The 20952-nt window shown below is 35.7% G+C and overlaps 1 protein-coding gene across 1 annotated transcript in view; it reads left to right on the forward strand.

The window, feature by feature from the left end:
* The window catches only part of SLC9A7 (solute carrier family 9 member A7), a 208797-nt gene that overhangs the window by 178666 nt on the left and 9179 nt on the right, over nucleotides 1-20952 (forward strand). Inside the window, exons 15-16 of the mRNA XM_051984627.1 lie at nucleotides 4042-4124; nucleotides 12154-12259. Coding sequence (XP_051840587.1) covers nucleotides 4042-4124; nucleotides 12154-12259 — 189 coding nt within the window. The remainder of the gene's footprint in view (nucleotides 1-4041; nucleotides 4125-12153; nucleotides 12260-20952) is intronic.

Genomic DNA, 20952 nt, shown 5'->3' on the forward strand with positions numbered 1-20952 from the left:
ATGGTAAATATGTTAAAATATAAATTAAATACAATATTAGTATACATATCCAAACAGTTATTTTGCTGGAGAACCACTACTTTTCTTCCCTGATAGTAATAAACAAAATATTGATTATATTTATCTTACTGGATGTTCCTTAATGAAATTATTGTGAATAAGATCCCTAAATTTGCAAATTGACAAATCATTTTGTTTAGGATTTTGTTTTGCTAAATGAATAAATACAGTGTTTCAAATCACATTTACAGCCTGGAAGAGATCAAGATGCAACAATAGGCACCAAGCTTCTTTGTAACCAGAGAATAGAAGTGCTTTGAACTGAATGAGAAGGAAGGACATAATTCCTCAACTTTTTCATTCTCATTTGTTGTTATTTGGTCGTTTCAAATGTGACCAATTCTTTGTGACCTCATTTGAAGTTTTCTTGGCAAAGATAATAAAAGTACTTTGTCATTTCCTTTTCCAGTTCATTTTTACAGAAGAGGAAATTGAGGCAAACAGAACTAAGTGACTTGCCCAGCTTCATACAGCTAGAAAGTGTCAGATTTGAACTCAGGAAGATGAGTCTTCTTCAATCTAATCTGATACTCTATCCACTGTGCCACCTACCTGTCCTAAACAACTACTTTTCTGAGTCAAACCTATATCTTTCCATTCCAGTGCTCTATCTCTGTTAGCAATCCTATCCCATCCCCCCAAAAAGATGGTTTGTGATACAAGTGTAATTGACCTCCATCAGTATCTAGGAATTAGAATATCATCACAAAATATTCCTAAAGTTATTAACCCACCATCCAAAATATCTTCATTTTTCTTTAACTTTATCTGTTCATGTCTTCAGACTAAATTATCTTGTGCTTGGTACATAGTAAGCTATAATAAGTTTAGTAGTCTTGTGTACAAGTAGCTTTTTAAAAGTTATTCTCAATTTACTTTTAATCTTCAGGGGCTTGTCCTAATTTTAATATTGAGGGAACCAGTGAACAAATATATCAGTGACATTCGTTATCAATGACTATTTACTAAGTCATGACTGTATGCCAGGCAATGTGTTAAGGCTAAAAGATGCCCAAAAAGGAGAAAACATAATTCCTACCTTCAAGGAAATCATATCCGGAAAAAACAATTGGTAATTAACTGGACATGTATAACATATACAGAGTAAATGAAAGAGCCTTTCAGGAGAGCACTTGAAGAGATACCAGCAGAGTGAGTAAAGGTCACCTTGAAAGACTTCATGCCAAGGAATCCTAGGTTTTTGATGTTTTTTAAAAATCTTTCCTCCTATAGAAACTTCCCCTGTTTGATTGTACTTTTCTGACCTTTTTTAATGAATGAATTTATTATGTACTTACTTTGTGCCAGGCACTATGCTATGGATTGGGGATGGGGAAAAAAAAAAAACCAAGAATCTCTGACCTCAAGTTTATCTTCTAATAGAATAGACAGTAGATCCATAAATTGATACATACAAGATAAATCCAAAAAAGATGGAATGTTAATTTTAGATACTGTAATATTGGAGATATTCTTCATTTGAAAAGAGCAGAATTACAATTGGTATTCTACTGCAGATGTTCTATGCGTTTACATAATTGTCAGAGAATGAGTTTTGTTTGTTTTTTAATACCCTTCTCAACAATGCCCAGTATTTTTGGCTACAGCAGTATGTTGTGTCATCATCTTTAGGGAATGGTCTAAACCAAGTCCTAGAACCGAAAGCAGAGGGCCAGTCACCCTATAAGAGTAATTCAGATTTTTTTCCCCAGAATAGGTAATCTTGCCCAATTTGAAGTTCTTCCAGCTCACTCAGATAGCTTTTTGAGATTTTTCTACATTTCACTCCCAAAGGCTTAGAATTGAATTCTCTGAGCTTAATGTTATCTGCAAAGGCTAAAAAGATTTTGCTGGGCACTTTTTGTTCCATTTGTTTCATAAACATGTTAAAAACTGGTCTCCTGGGTTGACATTGTCTCATTTGGATAAATGCCTTAAGTTAACTGTAATCTTTACTGACTGTAAACCAGTTCCATGGAGATGTAAGTAGGACAAGAGTTGTAAGGTAAGTAGGTGGTACAGTGGATAGAATACTAGGTTTAGAGTTAGGAAGACTTAAGTTCAAATCCATGCTCAGGCACTTACAAGCTGTGTGATCTTGGGCACTCATTTAACTTCTATTTACCTAAATTTCCTCAACAATAAAATAAGGATAATAATTTTTTAAAAACTTGCAGAGTTGTTTTGAAGATCAAATGAGATGATAATTATAAATTTAGCACAGTGCTTGGCACATATAACTGTTAGCTATTATCATTATCATCATCAATGTTGTTAATTTCATTGTTAATAGTGCAGATCCATACATATCTTAGAGTCTTTGTGTAACTTTAAGAGGTTAAATGATCAGAGCCAGAATGTGTCAGAGGTTGGCCCTGTGCTCCTGATCTTCTCAACTCTGGGCCAGATCTCTATCTACTCTGCCACGCTGACTCTCAGCCAGTTCTATGGCAGAAACATACCCCCAATCCCATGGTGATTCAGCCCTTAAAAATAGCTGCCGCCTTCTTCTTCTAAATCAGAATGCTTTTAGAGCTCTTGGGAACTCTAGGCCTTCCACATATCCATTTATCCCCTCAGCAAACATGAGTAGATTACTATATTGTTCTTTCTAATCAGGTCTGTAGCACAACTGCTGAGTGTGGCCTCTTTCTCCCATGGAAATTTATAGTACTAGCATAGTACAGCAGCATTTTTTTACCATATTACTGTTTCTCATTTATTATACAAAGCTGCCTATCTTTGTAGTAATGATGATAATTTTACTTATCTCTCTTTATTTATTCATTGATTTGTTCATTTATGTGTTTGTTTTTGTGTATTAGTCATGTCATGACTTCATGACCCATTTGGGGTTTTCTTGGCAAAGATACTGGAATGGCTTGCCATCTCCAGCTCATTTTACAGATGAGAAAAATGAGGCAAACTGGGTTAAATGACTTATCCAGGGTTACCCAGCTAGTAAGTATCTGAAGCTGGATTTGAATTGAGGTCTTCCTGACTCCAGATCAGGCACTCTGTCATACCATATAGATGCCCTTATGCCTCATTGTACAAGGCCCTAGGTCATCCCATCTATAAAGTTTGTAGTAGGGCAGCCATGGATGGACCTCTCCCCCCTAAGTCTCTGTGGTTCTAGTTACCACATATTATATTCTCAGGGCCCTGATTCTGTGTTTAGGCTTTTGGCACTTGCATGATGCAGGCAGGAAAAGGGAGAGTCTCTAGATCTTTATAAATGTCAAGTTTGGGTGACCATTTTGGAAGCTTTAAAGTAGTTTTATTTTGGTAAGAGAGAATTGGAGAGAAGAAGGGAGTTGATAGCAGGACAAAATAGTAAGGAGTTCAACGGCAGCTCAACTTGTTCCACCCTACCCTAATCCCCCATGTATGAATCTAATGTGGCTGAGCAGGAAAACAAATTCCCCATTACAGTACATGAAAGCCACTAGTAGGGCAGGCTCTGGACAAAGAGAGTCCCTTGTTGTCCCTAATCATCCCATGAATGGAATTTGTGTAACTGGATCAATAAAGAATTGTTTGAATAGGCCATCTGCTGGGCACATGAAAATACTTTTGTTCCACAGAATGCTTCTTTGTAACAGCCTCCTCCCAAGATTTTACCTGTTCTATGTTCTGCCTGGTAGAAGCCAACCTCAAGCACTTTCTAGGGGAAAGTTACATTTGAAAATTCAAAATAAAAAGATACATTGGAGGATACAAAACTACATGTAGTGGGGCTCAGAACATATATGATTATTTTGAAGTCTCCTTATTTTTCTAGGTTTGTATTTTGAATTTGTCCAAATATTTTGCTCTTTCTGATACAGTAAAGCCTATTCAGAATCCTTAAAATTTTGGGACTAAAGAATACATGCTTTTTAGCCCTAAACAAAAGAATGAGAGAATTTTTTCTTTTTCCATTTTCTCCATACCGCTTTGCAACTAGCTTGAGCATTCTCTTCTCTTTCTTATTTCTAGGATGGTCCAGATGCTGCAAGAGGAAACCGGACAAAGCAGGAAAGTGCCTGGATATTCAGGCTGTGGTACAGCTTCGACCATAAGTATCCTTTTAAATACCATATCTCAGTGCTTAAGAAATTGATGCTCAGATGTTTCTTACTCCTAGGGCTAATGGCTACTGATGAATGCCTCCAGAGATATGTCCTTTGTAGATGAAGTCAGTGTCATTCCTAGACAAAGTTTATGCTTGCTCAGTCATGAATAAGCATGTTAAGGATAGACTCTAAAAAATGAAATTTGAGTTGGCAGGGCTGTCAGAATTTGTCTAACTTAACCTGTTTCCATCTGAACATAAATAATTGTATAACATTCCCATCATAATGGAGTCACTTAGGCTTTGCTTGAAGATTTCTGGTGGGAAGAACCTTCTACTTCCCAGACTCAAATATTGGCTTTTTTTTTTTTGGTCATTTTTTTAGTTGTATCCAATTTTTTTGTGATCTCATTTGGAATTTTCTTGGCCCAAATACTGGAGTAGTTCATCGTTTTCTTCTTTAGTTCTTTTTACAGATGAGAAACTGAGACAGAGTTCTATGATAACAGGGTTATCCAGCTAGTAGTGTCTGAGACTGAATTTGAACTCAGGAAGATGAATCTTTCTGATTTCAAACCCAGTGCTCTGTTCACTGTGCCACTCAGCTGCACAGCTACATAAAACAAAAATCTACTTTTTTTTTTTTTGCAATTTCTACCCATTACTACTCATTCTACCTGGTAGAACCAGTTAGGACAACTATAATACTAGTTCTTTATTTTTTTCTTTTCTTTTTTTCTAAATACAGGTTACATGTAATGATAATTTTGAACATTCATTTTTTTTAATTTGAGCCTCCAAATTTTCTCTCTCCTTTCCTTACCCTCCCTCCCCCAGACAGTGATTTGGTATATTATCCATGTTCAATCATGCAAAACATAGTATTATATTGGTCTTGTAAAAGAAGACAAAAATGCAGTGGAGGAAAAAAACATGAAAAAATATAGAAAGCAAAAAAAGAATATGCTTTTATCTGTCTACACTCAGCTTTCATCATTTCTTTCTCTGGTTATGGATAGAATTTTTCATCATAAGTCCTTTGGAACTGTATTGCTGAAAAGAACTAAGTTATTCACAATTGATCATCACACAGTATTCCTATTACTGTGTATAATGTTCTATTTCTACTTATTTCACTTCATACAAGTTTTTCCAGGTTTTCTAAAATCAGTCCTGCTCATTCTTTCTTATAACACAATAATATTTCATTAACAATCATGTAACACAACTCGTTCAATCGTTTCCTAATTGTTGGGCATTATAGTACTGGCTCTTTCACATGAATGCTCTTTAGATATTTGAACATAGCTTTTATGGTTCCCACTCCATCCCTACCATGTACTCCAAGATTTTTTTTCTTTTTATCTCCATTTCTTTCAACCAGTTCTCCTATAGTATGATTTCAGTTCTCTTTACTATCCTGAACACCTTCCTCTGTGTATTCTGTATTTCACTAATAAATTTCCTAAAATGACATGCCCTGAACTGATCACTTCCCTTTAGATGCTTTGTACCTAATCAAAATCTTTCCTAAAAGGAGGTGCCCTGAAATGATTTGACCTGGGTAGGTCCCATTCTGGACCCTCTGTTAATGCAATCTAAAATCACATGAAATTTTTAGCTACCTTGGCACACTGTTGACCAAACTTGATCTTACAGTCTAGCTAAACCCCCAGGTCTTCTTTCTCATTTAATTTATAATATCTCAGTCCTATGTCCCCTATCCTGGATTTGAGCACTTGATTTTTGAAGTCAAATATAGGACTTTAATTTTTTTCCCTTTTAAAATTTAAATATCTGGGTTCTAATCATAAATGTCAGTTTTAAGTTTTTTTTTAATTTCTTTGCTCATTTAGAAAGCTTAAGCAATTGATCCTCAAAAACTTCAGTCTACTTAGTTTAATCTGTGTCTGAACAGGAATACTCTCTATTAACAGTCTTAAATAGTTACTCAGTCTTTTGGAGAGGATTGGTAGGGAGGGGAACCTACCCTGGATTGAAAATAAGATATTAATTAAGAGACCCTCAGAAAGAAATCAAGGAATGACATGACTGACTTCTGAGTACTTTCCTTAAAACGAATGATCTTGGAGCAATTCCAACTGAAGACTCAGCTTTCTGAGATCTTTGTTTGCTCCTAATGAGTTTATTTTGTAGAATTCCTAAGAGAAAGGTCCAAACTGTTACTATATAGAGCTATAAAGTAGTACTAACTAGCCAGGAATAAAGAAAAACATTTTTTTCTGTCAAAAATTTTTAAATTTGAGGTTCTTTCTCAGAATATTGTAAATCAAGCCTAAATTAGGCCATCAATTCATACTGAAGGTTTAAAATTCAGTAAACTTTCCCTGGTCTTAAAATCCAAGTAAAATACATTTTACTACTAGCTTTCCAAGTTCAAATCTGGTCCCTGTGTAAGTCACTTAAGTGACCCTGGGCAAGTCACTTAACCCTGTTTTCCTTAGTTTCCTCTTCTCTAAAATGGGCTAGAGAAGGAAATGGCAAACCATTCCACTATCTTTGCCAAGAAAATCCCAAAGAGGATCACAAAGAATTAGACATTGAAACAGTTCATAAAGTTCTCCCCCAGAAGTCGTCATTTTACATAATTTCTCCTTCTCCAGGTTAAGCCTCTCTTTTAAGAACACATAACTTTCTCCCTTTCCCCTTCCCCTTCCCCCTTTAAAGGATCAGCCTAATTTTCTTGCTTATAAAAATGCTAGAAAATGAGAAGAACAAAAGAGGGAGTGAAAGAAGGATTTGCCCAGCAGTGGAAGTGAATTCTGGCTCCTGCTTGGTTAGGTGATCGACCCTAGGTGTGTAATTAGAAAGCATTCTATAATTGCTCTTTTAAAAGTGTTAAGGGTAAAAGTTCAGACTTTTTCTGCTCATATCTCATATTTTTCACTTAGAATCTTAGGATCATTAAGCACATAGATTTGGGACTGGAAGGGAGCTCAGAGGCTATCCACTTAATTTAATCATGGTGAAACTGAGGCCCATTGAGGTTAATTGACTTGTTCAGGATCACAAAGCAAATGACAAACTGCATTTAAAACCAAGATCTCACTCATATTCCAGAACCAGTGTTTTCTGCCTTAATACTGAATAGAAATTTAAAGAATTTCCAGTAGATTCCTAATCTGAATTTTAGGGTTCCATTTCCCTTTTAGAATTTGGTTGGACTTGAAACCTGAGATCAAAAGGTTACATTAAGTCAAAGAAAAATTCCCTATCTCCTTTTTTTTTGGCAGAATATTTATAAAAAATAGATCATTTTGCAAGTTAGCCCAAAGGTAGTGATTGCTTCTCCTCTTATATGAGTTAATATGTAACAGAGACAGTGAAATGATTCCATAACTAGGAAGTGACAGATGGAAGTGGAATTGAGACAATTTGTCTATTTAGGGAAGAGTTCCTGCTCTTTGTTTGGCAATCTTAACATTTCTGGAGCAAATTCAAGAGTATATTCCATTTTAATATTGTTTTTTTAGCTGCATATTAAAGCAAGCCAGACTTTGTGTTCTCTTCATTTCTCAGTAGTATCTTGTATTGATAGATTGCTCAAATGAGCACTATAAAAGGCCATAGCCTTGGACAGACATGGACAAAATTTCTTTTAGTTAAGTTGTTCCGCATGGTAAATAAGACGCATATCTAGTCTCTGTATTTAAAAAGGTGACACTGAAGAGTTCAGAAGAAAGAGATAGTATATATATATGTGTGTGTGTGTGTGTGTGTATACATATATACATACATACATATGACATGTATGTGCATGCATGTGTGCAAAAAAAATTCTTTGGGAAAACTTAAAGATGTGAGAGGGGAAGTGCTTCATAGTTTAAAGAAGAAAAGACCAGGGATGATCGTAAGAGATCTTAAGAAATAGGAAAGATTTTGATAAGGACAACCAAGAAGTCACTTGGTATCCATTTTCATTTCATTTTGTTTTGTTTTATTTGTCTGTGTGTGTGTGTATATATATATATATATATATATATATATATATATATATATATATATATATATATATATATAATATATATATATATATATATATATATATATATATGGAATACCCTGTATGGAAACCCACTTCACTGAATATATATATATATGTATATATGTATATATATATGTATATGTGTGTGTGTGTGTGTGTATGTATGTATGTATGTATTACAGGCAGCTTGCCTGTAACCTATGATCTTAGAGTTGTTTGAAAATAAATTACTTTTCTCAGTGTTGCATAGCCAATATATGTCAGAGGAATAATTTGAACTGTAAGCTTTCTGACTGCAAGGCTGACCTTGGCTATACTGCCCTCCTTCCCCTCCATCTCCCCCCCCCCCCCCTTTCTCCAGAATGTAAAACAAGAAGGAATGGATACATTAAGAAGCATCGTTTACTTGTATGTGGGAATGTAGATTCTTAGGCCTGAATGGGGAACTCACAGGATCTGTATTCCTAGGAATACTTAACAACAATGAACTAGATAAGCATATATTTTGAGTGGCTTTATTCATGGCCTGCCTGAGTCAGGAAACTAAGCCAGTGGTCTCTTGAGAAGATAGATGAGGCTCCTTCTAGGTCTTACGTTAGTTATTCTATGAACAAGAATTTTATGAGTAACTTCTCGACTATATAAAGGCAGAATGCTTATAGAATCATTCATTTTTTTCCCTATTGATTCTTAAAATCACCAGCTATGCCCTAAAAACCCCCTTAGTAAACTATTCAAAACTAGAAGTTCTTCATCATCTAATCCAAATATCAGATAGAACATTTCAAATCCATTTTCTATTTTCCTGTTTCAAATGAAAATAGATGCCCATCTTCACAAAAATAATTCTTTCATGTAACCAAAAACTGTTTCGCTTTTTACCTTTGCATTACCCTTTTACCCCCAGCTTCTGTTTCTTTCTTCTTGAATCATTGACCTTGTGTTTATCTAAATCTACTTCTCCACCTTTTTCATTGTAGAATCCAAAGATAAACTCAGCACTTTTATCAAAATCATATCTATTGTTTCTAATAATGGGATGAATGCCTTGTGGTTTCCACACACTCAGTTTTTTTTTTTTTAATTTAATTTTATTTAATAATAACTTTGTATTGACAGAATCCATGCCAGGATAATTTTTACACATCATTATCCCTTGCAATCACTTATGTTTCGTTTTTTCCCCTCCCTCCCCCCCCCCAAGATGGCAAGCAGTCCTATATATGTTAAATATGTTGCAGCATATCCTAGATACAATACATATTTGCAGAACCGAACAGTTCTCCCGCTGCACAGGGAGAATTGGATTCAGAAGGTAAAAATAACTCGGGAAGAAAATCAAAAATCAAATAGTTCACATTCATTTCCCAGTATTCCTTCTTTGGGTGTAGCTGTTTCTGTCCATCATTTATCCAATGAAACTCAGTTAAGTCTCTTTGTCAGAGAAATCCACTTCCATCAGAATACATCCTCATACAATATCGTTGTCGAAGTGTATAATGATCTCCTGGTTCTGCTCATCTCACTTAGCATCAGTCCATGTAGGTCTCTCCAAGCCTCTCTGTATTCATCCTGCTGGTCATTCCTTACAGAGCAATAATATTCCATAACATTCATATACCACAATTTACCCAGCCATTCTCCAATTGATGGGCATCCATTCATTTTCCAGTTTCTAGCCACTACAAACAGGGTTGCTACAAACATTTTGGCACATACAGGTCCCTTTCCCTTTTTTAGTATCTCTTTGGGGTATAAGCCCAATAGAAACACTGCTGGATCAAAGGGTATGCACAGTTTGATAATTTTTTGGCATAATTCCAGATTGCTCTCCAGAATGGCTGGATTCGTTCACAACTCCACCAACAATGCATCAGTGTCCCCGTTTTCCCGCATCCCCTCCAACATTCATCATTATTTTTTCCTGTCATCTTAGCCAATCTGACAGGTGTGTAGTGATATCTCAGAGTTGTCTTAATTTGCATTTCTCTGATCAATAGTGATTTGGAACACTCTTTCATGTGAGTGGTAATAGTTTCAATTTCTTCATCTGAAAATTGTCTGTTCATATCCTTTGACCATTTATCAATTGGAGAATGGCTTGATTTTTTATAAATTTGAGTCAGTTCTCTATATATTTTGGAAATGAGGCCTTTATCAGAACCTTTAATTGTAAAGATGTTTTCCCAGTTTGTTGCTTCCCTACTAATCTTGTTTGCATTCGTTCTGTTTGTACAAAGGCTTTTTAATTTGATGTAATCAAAATTTTCTATTTTGTGATCGGTAATGGTCTCTAGTTCATCTTTGGTCACAAATTTCTTTCTCCTCCACAAGTCTGAGAGATAAACTATCCTATGTTCCTCTAATTTATTTATAATCTCGTTCTTTATGCCTAGGTCATGGACCCATTTTGATCTTATCTTGGTATGTCCACACACTCAGTTGAAGTTAATAGATTCCAATTCTGACCTTGTTTCTTAAAAGCGGCTGAGTATTTTTAAATAGCCAGATGCAGACCTTCCTCTGCTTTCTGTTGATTGGTAGCACAGTGGATAGAGCACTAGGCCTGGAATCAAGAGAACATAAGTTCACATTTAACGTCAAATGCTTACTAGCCATGTGATCTTAGGAAAGTCCCTAAGGGGATGTACATGTGCAAAAAATATGGTTGTAGCCAGTTTTATAGTGGCAAGGAACTGGAAACTGAGTAGATGTCCATCAGTTGGAGAATGGATAAATAAGTTCTGGTATATTGTTGTTCTATAAAAAATCATCAGGAGAGTGATTTCAGAAAGCGCTGAAAAGACGTATATGAACTAATGCTCAGTGAAGTGAGCAAAACCAAGAGAAGATTGTACACAGCAACAAAAAGATTATGGGATGATTAACTGTGATGGATTTGGCTCTTTTCAACAATAAGGTGATTCAGTCCAATCCCAGTAGACCTGTGATAGAAAAGGGGCCATTCTTATCCAGAGAGAGAACTACGGAGACTGAATGTGGACCAAAGCATAGTATTTTCACCCTTCTTGTTGTTGTTGTTTGTTTGCTTGTTTTTTTTTTTTTTCCTTTCTCATGTTATTTTTTTCCCTTTTGATCTGATTTTTCTTGCATAGCATGACAAATGTGGAAATATGTTTAGAAGAATTACATGTGCTGAATCTATATTGAATTACTCACTGTCTGGGGGGGAGAAAGGGGAAGGGAGAACAATCTGGAACACTTAAGTTTTGGATGGGTAGGATGAAGGCCTACATTAAAATGCAAATGCATTTCTAGAAAGTAATAATATCTTACTCAAAGATAGTTGAAAACTATGTTTACATGTATTTTGAAAAATAAAAAGTTATTATTATTATTTGTAAAAGTGAATTCTAACACATTACAGTTGGGGAAAGGAATGCTTTGGTATTTCAGATGCGCTGGTTATTTGAAGGCTCCCATGAGTGCTAGAGGTAAAATGCTGATTTCCTTCTCTTTTTTTCATTTTTTTGCTGAGGCAATTGGGATTAATTAACTTGCCTAGGGTCATACAGATAGGAAATGTTAAGTGTCTGAGGTCAAATTTGAACTCTAGTACTCTTGAATTCAGGGCTGGTGCTCTACCCACTGCTATCTAACTGCCCCAGAATGCTGATTTTCAAAAAATTTTGATACAGTATAGGACAACTTATACCTTAACTCTCTTGAAAATAAGGAAGCAAACAAGCAAGGCAGTTTTGAAAATTACATATAAAATTTTTTTTAAATGCAGTTATGAAATAGAGACTCATGTTTTCATATAGAAGCCTCTTGTGTTCTGTATATGTAGAAATGGTTTTTGATCATTAAACTAAGAATCTAAAAGATTTTTTTAACTCTTCTGAAATTAATCTTTCATTGATTTAGGAAGTATTTAAAAGTCATTGTAATGAATGTCAGTTATAATACTGGTGAAATGGATAAGTAGTTGGTAATAAAGGTTTGGAGTTGTATGTGTGTGTTTTCCTCAGTGTCTTTTTTTTTTCCTTGATTTTGCCTTTTCAAAAAGTTACTTGAAGCCTATTCTCACTCATAGTGGACCACCATTAACTACAACCCTCCCAGCCTGGTGTGGCCTCCTGGCTCGATGCCTGACCAGTCCACAGGTATATGAAGTAAGTACAGCACATTGGGGTTAGACATCTGTCCTCTACATAAGGGGGAGAAGGGAGTGGAAATTGTCATGTTTGTGTCTTTAAAAAATAGTTTGTGTTAATTGTGCTAAAAATGTTATGAAAGCCTTTGAAAGGTTGCATTTTTCTCACAAGACCCCTAGAGCATTGTCAGGACACTCGCTATCTCACATTATCATTTTCCTCAACCTCCTTCCTCTTCCCTGCTTTAAAATAGATTCTAATTATAAAACTCATCCTTCCTAAGTACAAATCCAGCCCAGACCCTTCCTAGCTCTGTGATGTTGGGCAAATTCTTAGTCCTGTTTGCCTCAGTTTGCTCTTCTATAAAATGAACTAGAGAAGGAAGTGGCAAACCACTCTAGCATCTTTGCCTAGAAAACCCCAAAAGGGGTCATAAAGTGATGAACACAATGGAAAAAACTGAACAATACAGTTATAATGTGCTTTCCATAGCATCATAGCTATATAACTTTGTAGACCATCCAGTCCAGCTCCCTCATTTTAGAGATAAGGAAATTAAGACCCAAGGAGATTAAAGGAATTGTCCACATCCTCTTGTTTCTATAGTTGGAGAAGCAAATGATGGGGTTGTAGGCACCAGACACCAAATATTGGGTTTCGGTCATGTGAAGAATTCACAGTGACCAATCTGTTTGGCAAAAGGTAGGCTTATTTTGGGTAAGAGGTTACAGAAAAAGTTGGGAAAGTACATAGCAAGGAAAGGGGTTTTAATAATTAATGATGACTATGTTCACATTTTTTCTGTTTTTTTTTCTTTCTTGTGATTTTTCCCTTTTGTTCTGATTTTTCTCTCCCAATATGATTCATAAAGAAATGTAAATTTAGGGCAGCTTGGTGGCGCAGTGGATAGAGCTCAAATCTGGCCTCACACACTTAACACTTCCTAGCTGTGTGACCCTGAGCAAGTCATTTAACCCCAACTGCCTCAGCAAAATATATAGATATATAGATATATTTTAAACGTTAATATATGTATAATCAAAAGATAATTTAAAAAATTAAATAAATAAAATAATTATGATAAAAAAGACAAGATCCTTAGTGAAACTCACAATCAGCCAGGAGTAAGGAAACACCCCATAAAGTTTGAGTATGCCCTTAGCTGGTAGCACCCTGAAAGAGTTAGTTAGCTATAGAAATACAACATAGGCATAGTGAGGTTTGAAAGGAGAGACACCCACATGGTATGGGAAAGGGCTGGGGGGAAAGACAGCACGAAGGCGGAGTGTCATGGCGGACCAACCCAAAGGGGTTCAGCCAAAGTGACATGGGCCATGGACAGATCTATAGGAAAAATTTAATCTCAGGGACATGGCTGGGATTTCTGACAGGACACAGCAAGGTGCCGCTGCCCACAGCCCCCATAGAGGATGGGCCTGGGGATTGGGGGAGAGGTTTTGACATAACTTGGATTTCTTGGCTAGACTCGGCAAGGTGGGGCTAAGATTATTTCCATCAGTTCCCTTTCCTGATTGCCTCATGGCAATCCTTCAGTCTTTCTCTGCCAACCTCACCTATCCATGCAGGACCTCATTGCTCTAACTACTGGTCTAGTACTCTTTCCATTGTACCATGCTGTATTCAATAGAGTTCTGCTATATGTTTATCAAATATAGAGTTACACCATGTCTAGGTGCAGTATGTAATCTTGTATATAGTATGATTTCAGTAATATTATAAGACTTGACTTTCTTGTTCTCTCCTCTCTCCCCCTAAAAAAAAAAAATCCCCCCCCCCAAAAAAAAAAAAAAATCCTCCTCTTGTATCTATTACTCCTTTGGGGTAAGATATTTTTCCCTAAAGGTCTACATTAAAATGCAAATGTATTTCTAGAAAGTAATAATGTGATCATTTAGTCAATAAACAGGCATGTAAGTGCTTACTACATTCCAAGTGACACACTGGGATTGAAATCAGGAAGATTCATCTTCATGAGTTCAAATCTGGCGTCAGACACTTCCTAGGCAAGATACTTAATGCTGTTTGTTTGCTCTAGTTCTTCATCTGTAAAATGATCTGGAGAAGGAAGTGGCAAACCACTTCAGTCTCTTTATCAAGAAAACCCCAAATGGGGTTACAAAGAGTCAAACGTGACAAAGTCAGTAACGCATCACCAAGACTCTTAAGGGCTGTGAATAAAAGATATGTTTGTATATGTATATGTGTACATATTTATAGGTGTATATATAAGGTAAATATGTAAACTATTTAGCAAACATATATAGTGTATACTAGATATAGATATGGCAAAGTATATATGTATTATATACATATATATATATATACATACAAAATAAATATGTAAAGTATATAACCTAAATACAAGATAATTGGTGAGGGAAAGAATATTGGTAACTGAAGAAATTAATAAAAAGCTTCTTATAGGAAGGGTTATTTGAACTAAATTTTGAAGAAAGCCAGTGATTTTGAGAAACATAAGTGAACTAAGAGTGCAGTCTTAGCAGCTGGAATTTTGGGGCAGTTTTGCAGAAGCCACAGATGACATGAAAAGATCAGCAGAAAAAAAAATAGTTCAGAAACTCAGAAATACATAAAATATATGTATAGTATTGTATAATATCAATGTATTTTATCTTCTAATACCATAATAATTCAGATTTTATCTTTGGTACAAAAGGAGAGCCAAAAAATTTTACATGGATTTTCCAAGTCAGAGGGGGCACCTCACCTTTAACCTTCACAATGTGGAAGGGATAACCAAAAGGGTAGGTGGGATCAGATTGTGAAGGGGATTAAATGCCAGAGAGAGGTTTGTATTTCATCTGAGAGTTAATAGTAAGAACTAGAGTTTATGCAGAGCTGTCTCGGGTGCTTTAGGAAAAAGTAGCATAAATTCAACATATTAACTAATTGTTAATTAGAAAAGAGTAAGTTTTCTAAACCAAAGTTTCTTAAACCATGGATCAAAACTCCATATGGGGGTCTTATAACTAAATGAAGGATCATGAGATGTTTGTTATCAGTAAATGTTTAATTTGTATACCTATATTATGTACCTATATAACTAGGGTCACATAAAAATTTCTCGGGTAAAAAGGGGTCATGAGTGGAAAACGTTTAAGAAGTTCTTTCTAAAAGGAAAATTGGGTTAGGAGAAGATGCTAACAATAAAAGGAATTATGGTTGCTTCCTGAAGGAAGAGATATCTGAGTTAAGCTTTGAAAGAATTCTGAGGCTTTCCAAAGAGAAGTGACTATATTTAATATTTCTTTGTAGGGCCACTAGCCCTGCCTAGATGATGAGGAAGACTTGGAGGGGCAGTGCAAAGACCAGATGGATCTATAATGAGAGGACTTAGATAAGAGACCTTATTTATTAGCTACATTGCTTTGAACCTCAGTTTCTTCATCTGTAACATAAGAGAGTTGGACTAGATGGATTTTATGGCCCATTCTAGCTCTAAATATTTTCATCCACATTTCATTTTGCTAAGATTTTATTGAGCCTTCCCCATTAGACATTTTTGCTTCAACCCAACCCAGACATATGCCTCTCAGAACCCCCATTTTAAAATACATCATGATGGTTGGTTGCATAGTGATGTCTCCAGATAAGTTTAAAAGCTCCTCTAGTGGGTTTCTAAATGTCATTCCCTGTTCTGGTCAGCTCAGCTAATATGCTGATCACCTGCTATAATAGAAGTATGTGACCTTGTGGATGAAAAGGCTAGTTTTGTAACTATATATCCTATTAATGGTATAGTTAACAATGAATACAAGTTACATTGTTTTGAATTTCCATATGTTTAAGCAGTTTAAAAAATGTTGCATAGGCCACCTCAACCAGCCAAATTAGACACTGTGATTGCTGTGATCCGAGTAGAGACTGTGATTCAGCTTCAGCTTTTCAGCATTAATGAAACTCTAAACCACTTCAGCATTAAAGTCTCATGTTCCATGCAGTTCAGCAGTGTTTCTCTCCTGATTTGATTTGTCTTTCAGAGAAATCCTGCTGCCTTTTATTTTAATTAGGCTGGATGCAATAATGGTTTGCTAATCATGTTAATTAGCATAATTTTACTAATCCCAGTCGAGAATACTTTAAAGACTCATTAAGATAATACTTCTGTGAATTGAATTTGAAAATTAACTATTTCCCAACCTGTTTCAACCCTACACATGGCTTGAAGACATCTATTCTACTTTGTGGAATCAGAGCTACTTTTCTAAGATCATTTAAATCAATTTCAGAAGTTACAGAAAATGAACTCAATACTTATTCAGTACTTGCTATGTACTCTGTACTCTGCCTTGTACTGGGGATAGGAGGTTGAAAAGTTAAAACAAATTATTCCATCCTCAAGTAGTTTTCTGTCTGGTGGAAAATAACTGAAGCACACAAGTAACCACAATACAAATTATAATATTAGTGCATAGTGGGATTTCCAAATAGAATGGTATAAGAGATTAGAAAGGTTAATATTCACTTAAGACTAAGGAAGATGACGGAAGGCTCCGTGGCGAATCTGGGTTCAAATCCCAGAAGGGCCATTTACTGTTTGTGACCTTGGGAACAAGTCACTTAACCTCCATGAGAACTCAGTTTTCTGATCTATAAAATGAATGTATATGTACAAATATATTTCTAACACCTCTTTTTGGTTTGGTGTTGGAAAAAACTGGAAATTAAGGGGGTGGTCATCAGATGATTGTAGTATGAATGTGATGAAATACTAATTGTGCTATATACCAAGATGACAAAAAGTTCAGTTTCAGAGAAACTTTAGAAGACTTGTGTCTTCTAACAAAGTAAAATGAGCAAAAGTCACTAGAAATCCACAATTTAAAAGGGAGGGGAAGAGACTATTAATTAAAATTAGCATTTCTTAGCCAAGCAAGATAATTTAGGTATCAGAATCTCCCACAAAGGTAGAGGTATCAGAGCAGTTCAGGAAGAGTAATAAAGGAGAGTTATGATATTATGGGTCTATTTTAAATCAAAGACAGCTCAGTATATATCAGTCATCCAGCCTTGGAGGAGTGAATAGCAGCTTTGATTTCAAATAGGAAATCATCCAGCTGATGTTCAGTCACATTAAGGGCTAGGAGTTTCCTACTTAGTATTTACATATTTTTGATATTTTCAAGCTTTTGGGTCAGGTTTAAAATTTCATAGTTCTAAACCAGATGTGTCCTGGCCACATTGCCAAGTGTAAGTATAAGAAAGGCTGGAAATTAATTTATATGACAACAAACACAAAAACAGGTTTGAAAGACTTAAAAGCCCTGGATTGATCTTAATCCCAGATGACATCATTCTACCCACCTGCAGATAGAGAAGTTATACTATCAAAGTAATAAATGAAATTATTCATTTTTTAATGTAGCTAGTGTAGAAATTAGTTTTGCTGATTATACATGTTTGTTAAAAAGGCTTGGTTTTTTAAATTTTTCTTTTCAAGATTGTTGGGAGAGATAAAAGAGAAAAGACAAATGTTTTAATTGGAAAAACAAAATACATTTCAAATGAGGAGGTTGGCCTGGGGTCTGAAGCACTTTCTAGCTCCAGATCATGAGAACTGATAAGATGGTAACTAAGTTGAGCCTTTAAAGAAAAAAAGGAATTTAACAGGTAGAGAATTGTTATTAGGGTAGAGATTATTCCAGGAATAGAGAGTGGGCAAAAGATACAGGTATTACTAGTGAATGGTTGGTCTTTGTTTTGTTTTTGTTCCCCCCCCCCCCCCCCCCCCCCCCCCCCCGGTATTTCAAAGGTGTGAAAGGGAATAATGTGAAATGAAACTAGAAAGGCAAATTGGAGCCAGGTTATGAAGAGCCTTGAATACCAGATTACAGTTTGTCCTATTTGGTTTGCCATGGAGAAGAGCTGAAAGAAGATTTTTGCAAAGAGGAATGTGGTTAGTCAGATACATGCATTGGAAAAGTGACTGACAACATTTGGAAGGAATAGATTGGAGAGAGTAGGTAGACTAAGGAGGAACTTATTACTGTGGTTGAGGTTATAATGAAGGACTGAACAAGGAGGAGAGGCAAATGTAAGCAAGATCATGGGGGCAGAATCTACAGGCCTTGTTAGCTGCACAGTTGTAGGTATTGTTGGCAGATGAGAGAAAGGAAAAAATCAGAGGTGGTTCCAGATATTCAAACCTGGTTGTCATCAACAAAAATCCTGAAGTTAGGCAGAAAGCTAGATTTTGACATTCAATTTGAAGTGAAAACAGGACATTCATATAGGGAAGTAGAAAATAAAAATGATGCTGTTTGCTAACATATATATATATATCACTTAACTGTGTTCCAAGCATTAATGCAAGTGCTTTACAAATATTACCTCATTTGTTCTTCACAATAATCCCAATAGATAGGTGCTTTTTCAGATGAGGAAACTGAGGCAAATAGGTAAAGTAACTTGCTCAGAATTACACAGCTATTAAGTGTCTAAGGCTGGATTTGAACTCAAGTCTTTCTGATGTCCTGATGATCTTCCCTGGCAGAAGAAGATATTTCTGGCTCTGTTTAAAGGTGGTTCTTTTCCTGAAACCCACTCAGTCCTATATACTTTCTTCCAGAGAAGGGAGAATTGTGCATTTGCATATTTGCAATATTTCAGTGTATTAGTGTCGTATTAGGAATGTGCAAAATGGAGAAGGAATGCATGAAGATCAATTACCAACTAGCTGACATGATACAATTTAGAGATGGACTGAAAGTGGAGAACATGAATATGTATTGTCCGGTAAAAGAGAGGGTCTGGGGGAAGAATTGCATGTCTATGTTCATTCATTTAGCAAGTAGCTACTATAGAGGGTTTTAACTTTTCTTTGTGTCATAGGCTCCTTTAGAAGTCTCTGGGCCTCTACACAGAATAATGTTTTTAAAGGTATAAAATAAAATTCATAGGATTATAAAAGAAAACAAAAATACTGAAATAAAAAAGGTGATTTTCCCCCCTAACTTAGTTCTCCAGTTAGAATCTATCCATGGACTCTTGTTAAGAACCCCTAACCTAGACACCACTAGATAGAACAATCTAATGGTTTCTTTGCTCAGAGCATCCATATTCTACTTAGACAAATGGTATAAATGTGGAACAAAGTGCTGTAGACACATATAAAATGATATTATTATTAAGTATCATGTGAGTAGTATTCTATAACATGTCCATGAATCACTAAAGCTTTCGATGATCAGCATTCTTGCCTCAAAAACTGTAAAGTGATGTCTACGTGTATAAAGTAGGGTTATTGTTAAGTGCCATATGAATGGTATCAAAGAATCAAGTGCTATGATATTCTTGAGGATCACTGAGATCTGTGGTGGTCAGATGTGTATCCCAGAAAAACTTTTTCTAAGGTTATATGTACTAACTATCCTAGAAATAGCTTAAAATTTATCCATGCCCACTGGATTTTTAATGTGTGATAGGGAGAGTTGCCCCTTCTCTTCAAGCATATTAAAGGGAGACAAATGGGGGTCTTATATTGCCTTTTAGTATTTCCCACAGTGTTTTAAGAGTGCAGCCCCTCTAAAGATATGTTACTCATATCTTGTTACTTTCATTATCACCAAGCTTCGATGGTAAACAGTACCTTTCCTTTTGGGGGAGAATATACTGTATTAATTTCTATTTCTGAATAGGCAAGACTGTTCTGGAAGGCCTTTCCTTTCATCAGTAGTGAGCTTTGCTCTCTCCTCTCACTTTTTTTTCCTCTCCATGTAGAGAAAAAAGTAGGGAGAAAATATTTAAGTAACTACAGTGAGCCAGATTCTATGCTAAGCACATATGATCCTCATAAAATGCAGGTACTGTTATTATCATTTTATAATTGAGGCAACTGAGCCAGGCAGGGGTGATATAATTTGCCCACAGTCACACAGATAATAAGTGTCTGAGGCTGGATTTGAATTTCTGTCTTCCTGATTGTAACTTCCTCACACTATCCTCTGTACCACTTAGGAAGATGGGAAGAGAAGGGGGCTCTATCCTTTAGAAAAAAAAATTTTTTTAATTTAAAAAACCGTCCATTGTGGCCATTTTTCTACACATCCCCAAATCTTGATTCTGGGACACGTTTCAAAGAATTTGTGTTGGTTGTGTTCACAGGATGCTGTGCCAAGCACTGGGATACACAGAAAGGAAAACCCATCTCTGAGTCCCAACCTCCTCAGTGCATCATGACAGAATTATATGGGGAAGTGAAGAGACTAGAATAGATTGAGGACTAGATATGACTTAGAGACCCAGAGAGGTGACTAGTCCATAATCACATAGTCTGTAATGGCAAAGTTACAATAAAGGAAAATTTCTAAGAATGGCACCCAGTGATTATCAGAATTCCCCTTTTTTGGTACAAATTTTAACAGTCTGTAATCTAGTTCCTTAAATACATTTTATGACTTTTAGATTTAAAAAAAAAATCAGATCTTATTTTGCTTCTGTACGTGTGCCTTTGTTTAGGTATTGGGGAGATTGGGGCTCAGAAATGGATTTTTCCTTTTCTTTCCCAGTGTTTGACACAGCATCTGACATATATGTCAGATAACTGTTCATAAGTGAATCACAGATTTAGGATAGCTTGATTCTGGTTATTTTTTGAAGTAGTGAATCTAACACTAAAAGATAACAGGGTTTTTCACTCTCTTTTTGGGTACCTTTTTTTTTCTCTTCAG

The sequence above is a fragment of the Antechinus flavipes genome, chromosome 3, assembly GCF_016432865.1.
Source record: "Antechinus flavipes isolate AdamAnt ecotype Samford, QLD, Australia chromosome 3, AdamAnt_v2, whole genome shotgun sequence".
Classification (NCBI taxonomy): Eukaryota; Metazoa; Chordata; class Mammalia; order Dasyuromorphia; family Dasyuridae; genus Antechinus; species Antechinus flavipes.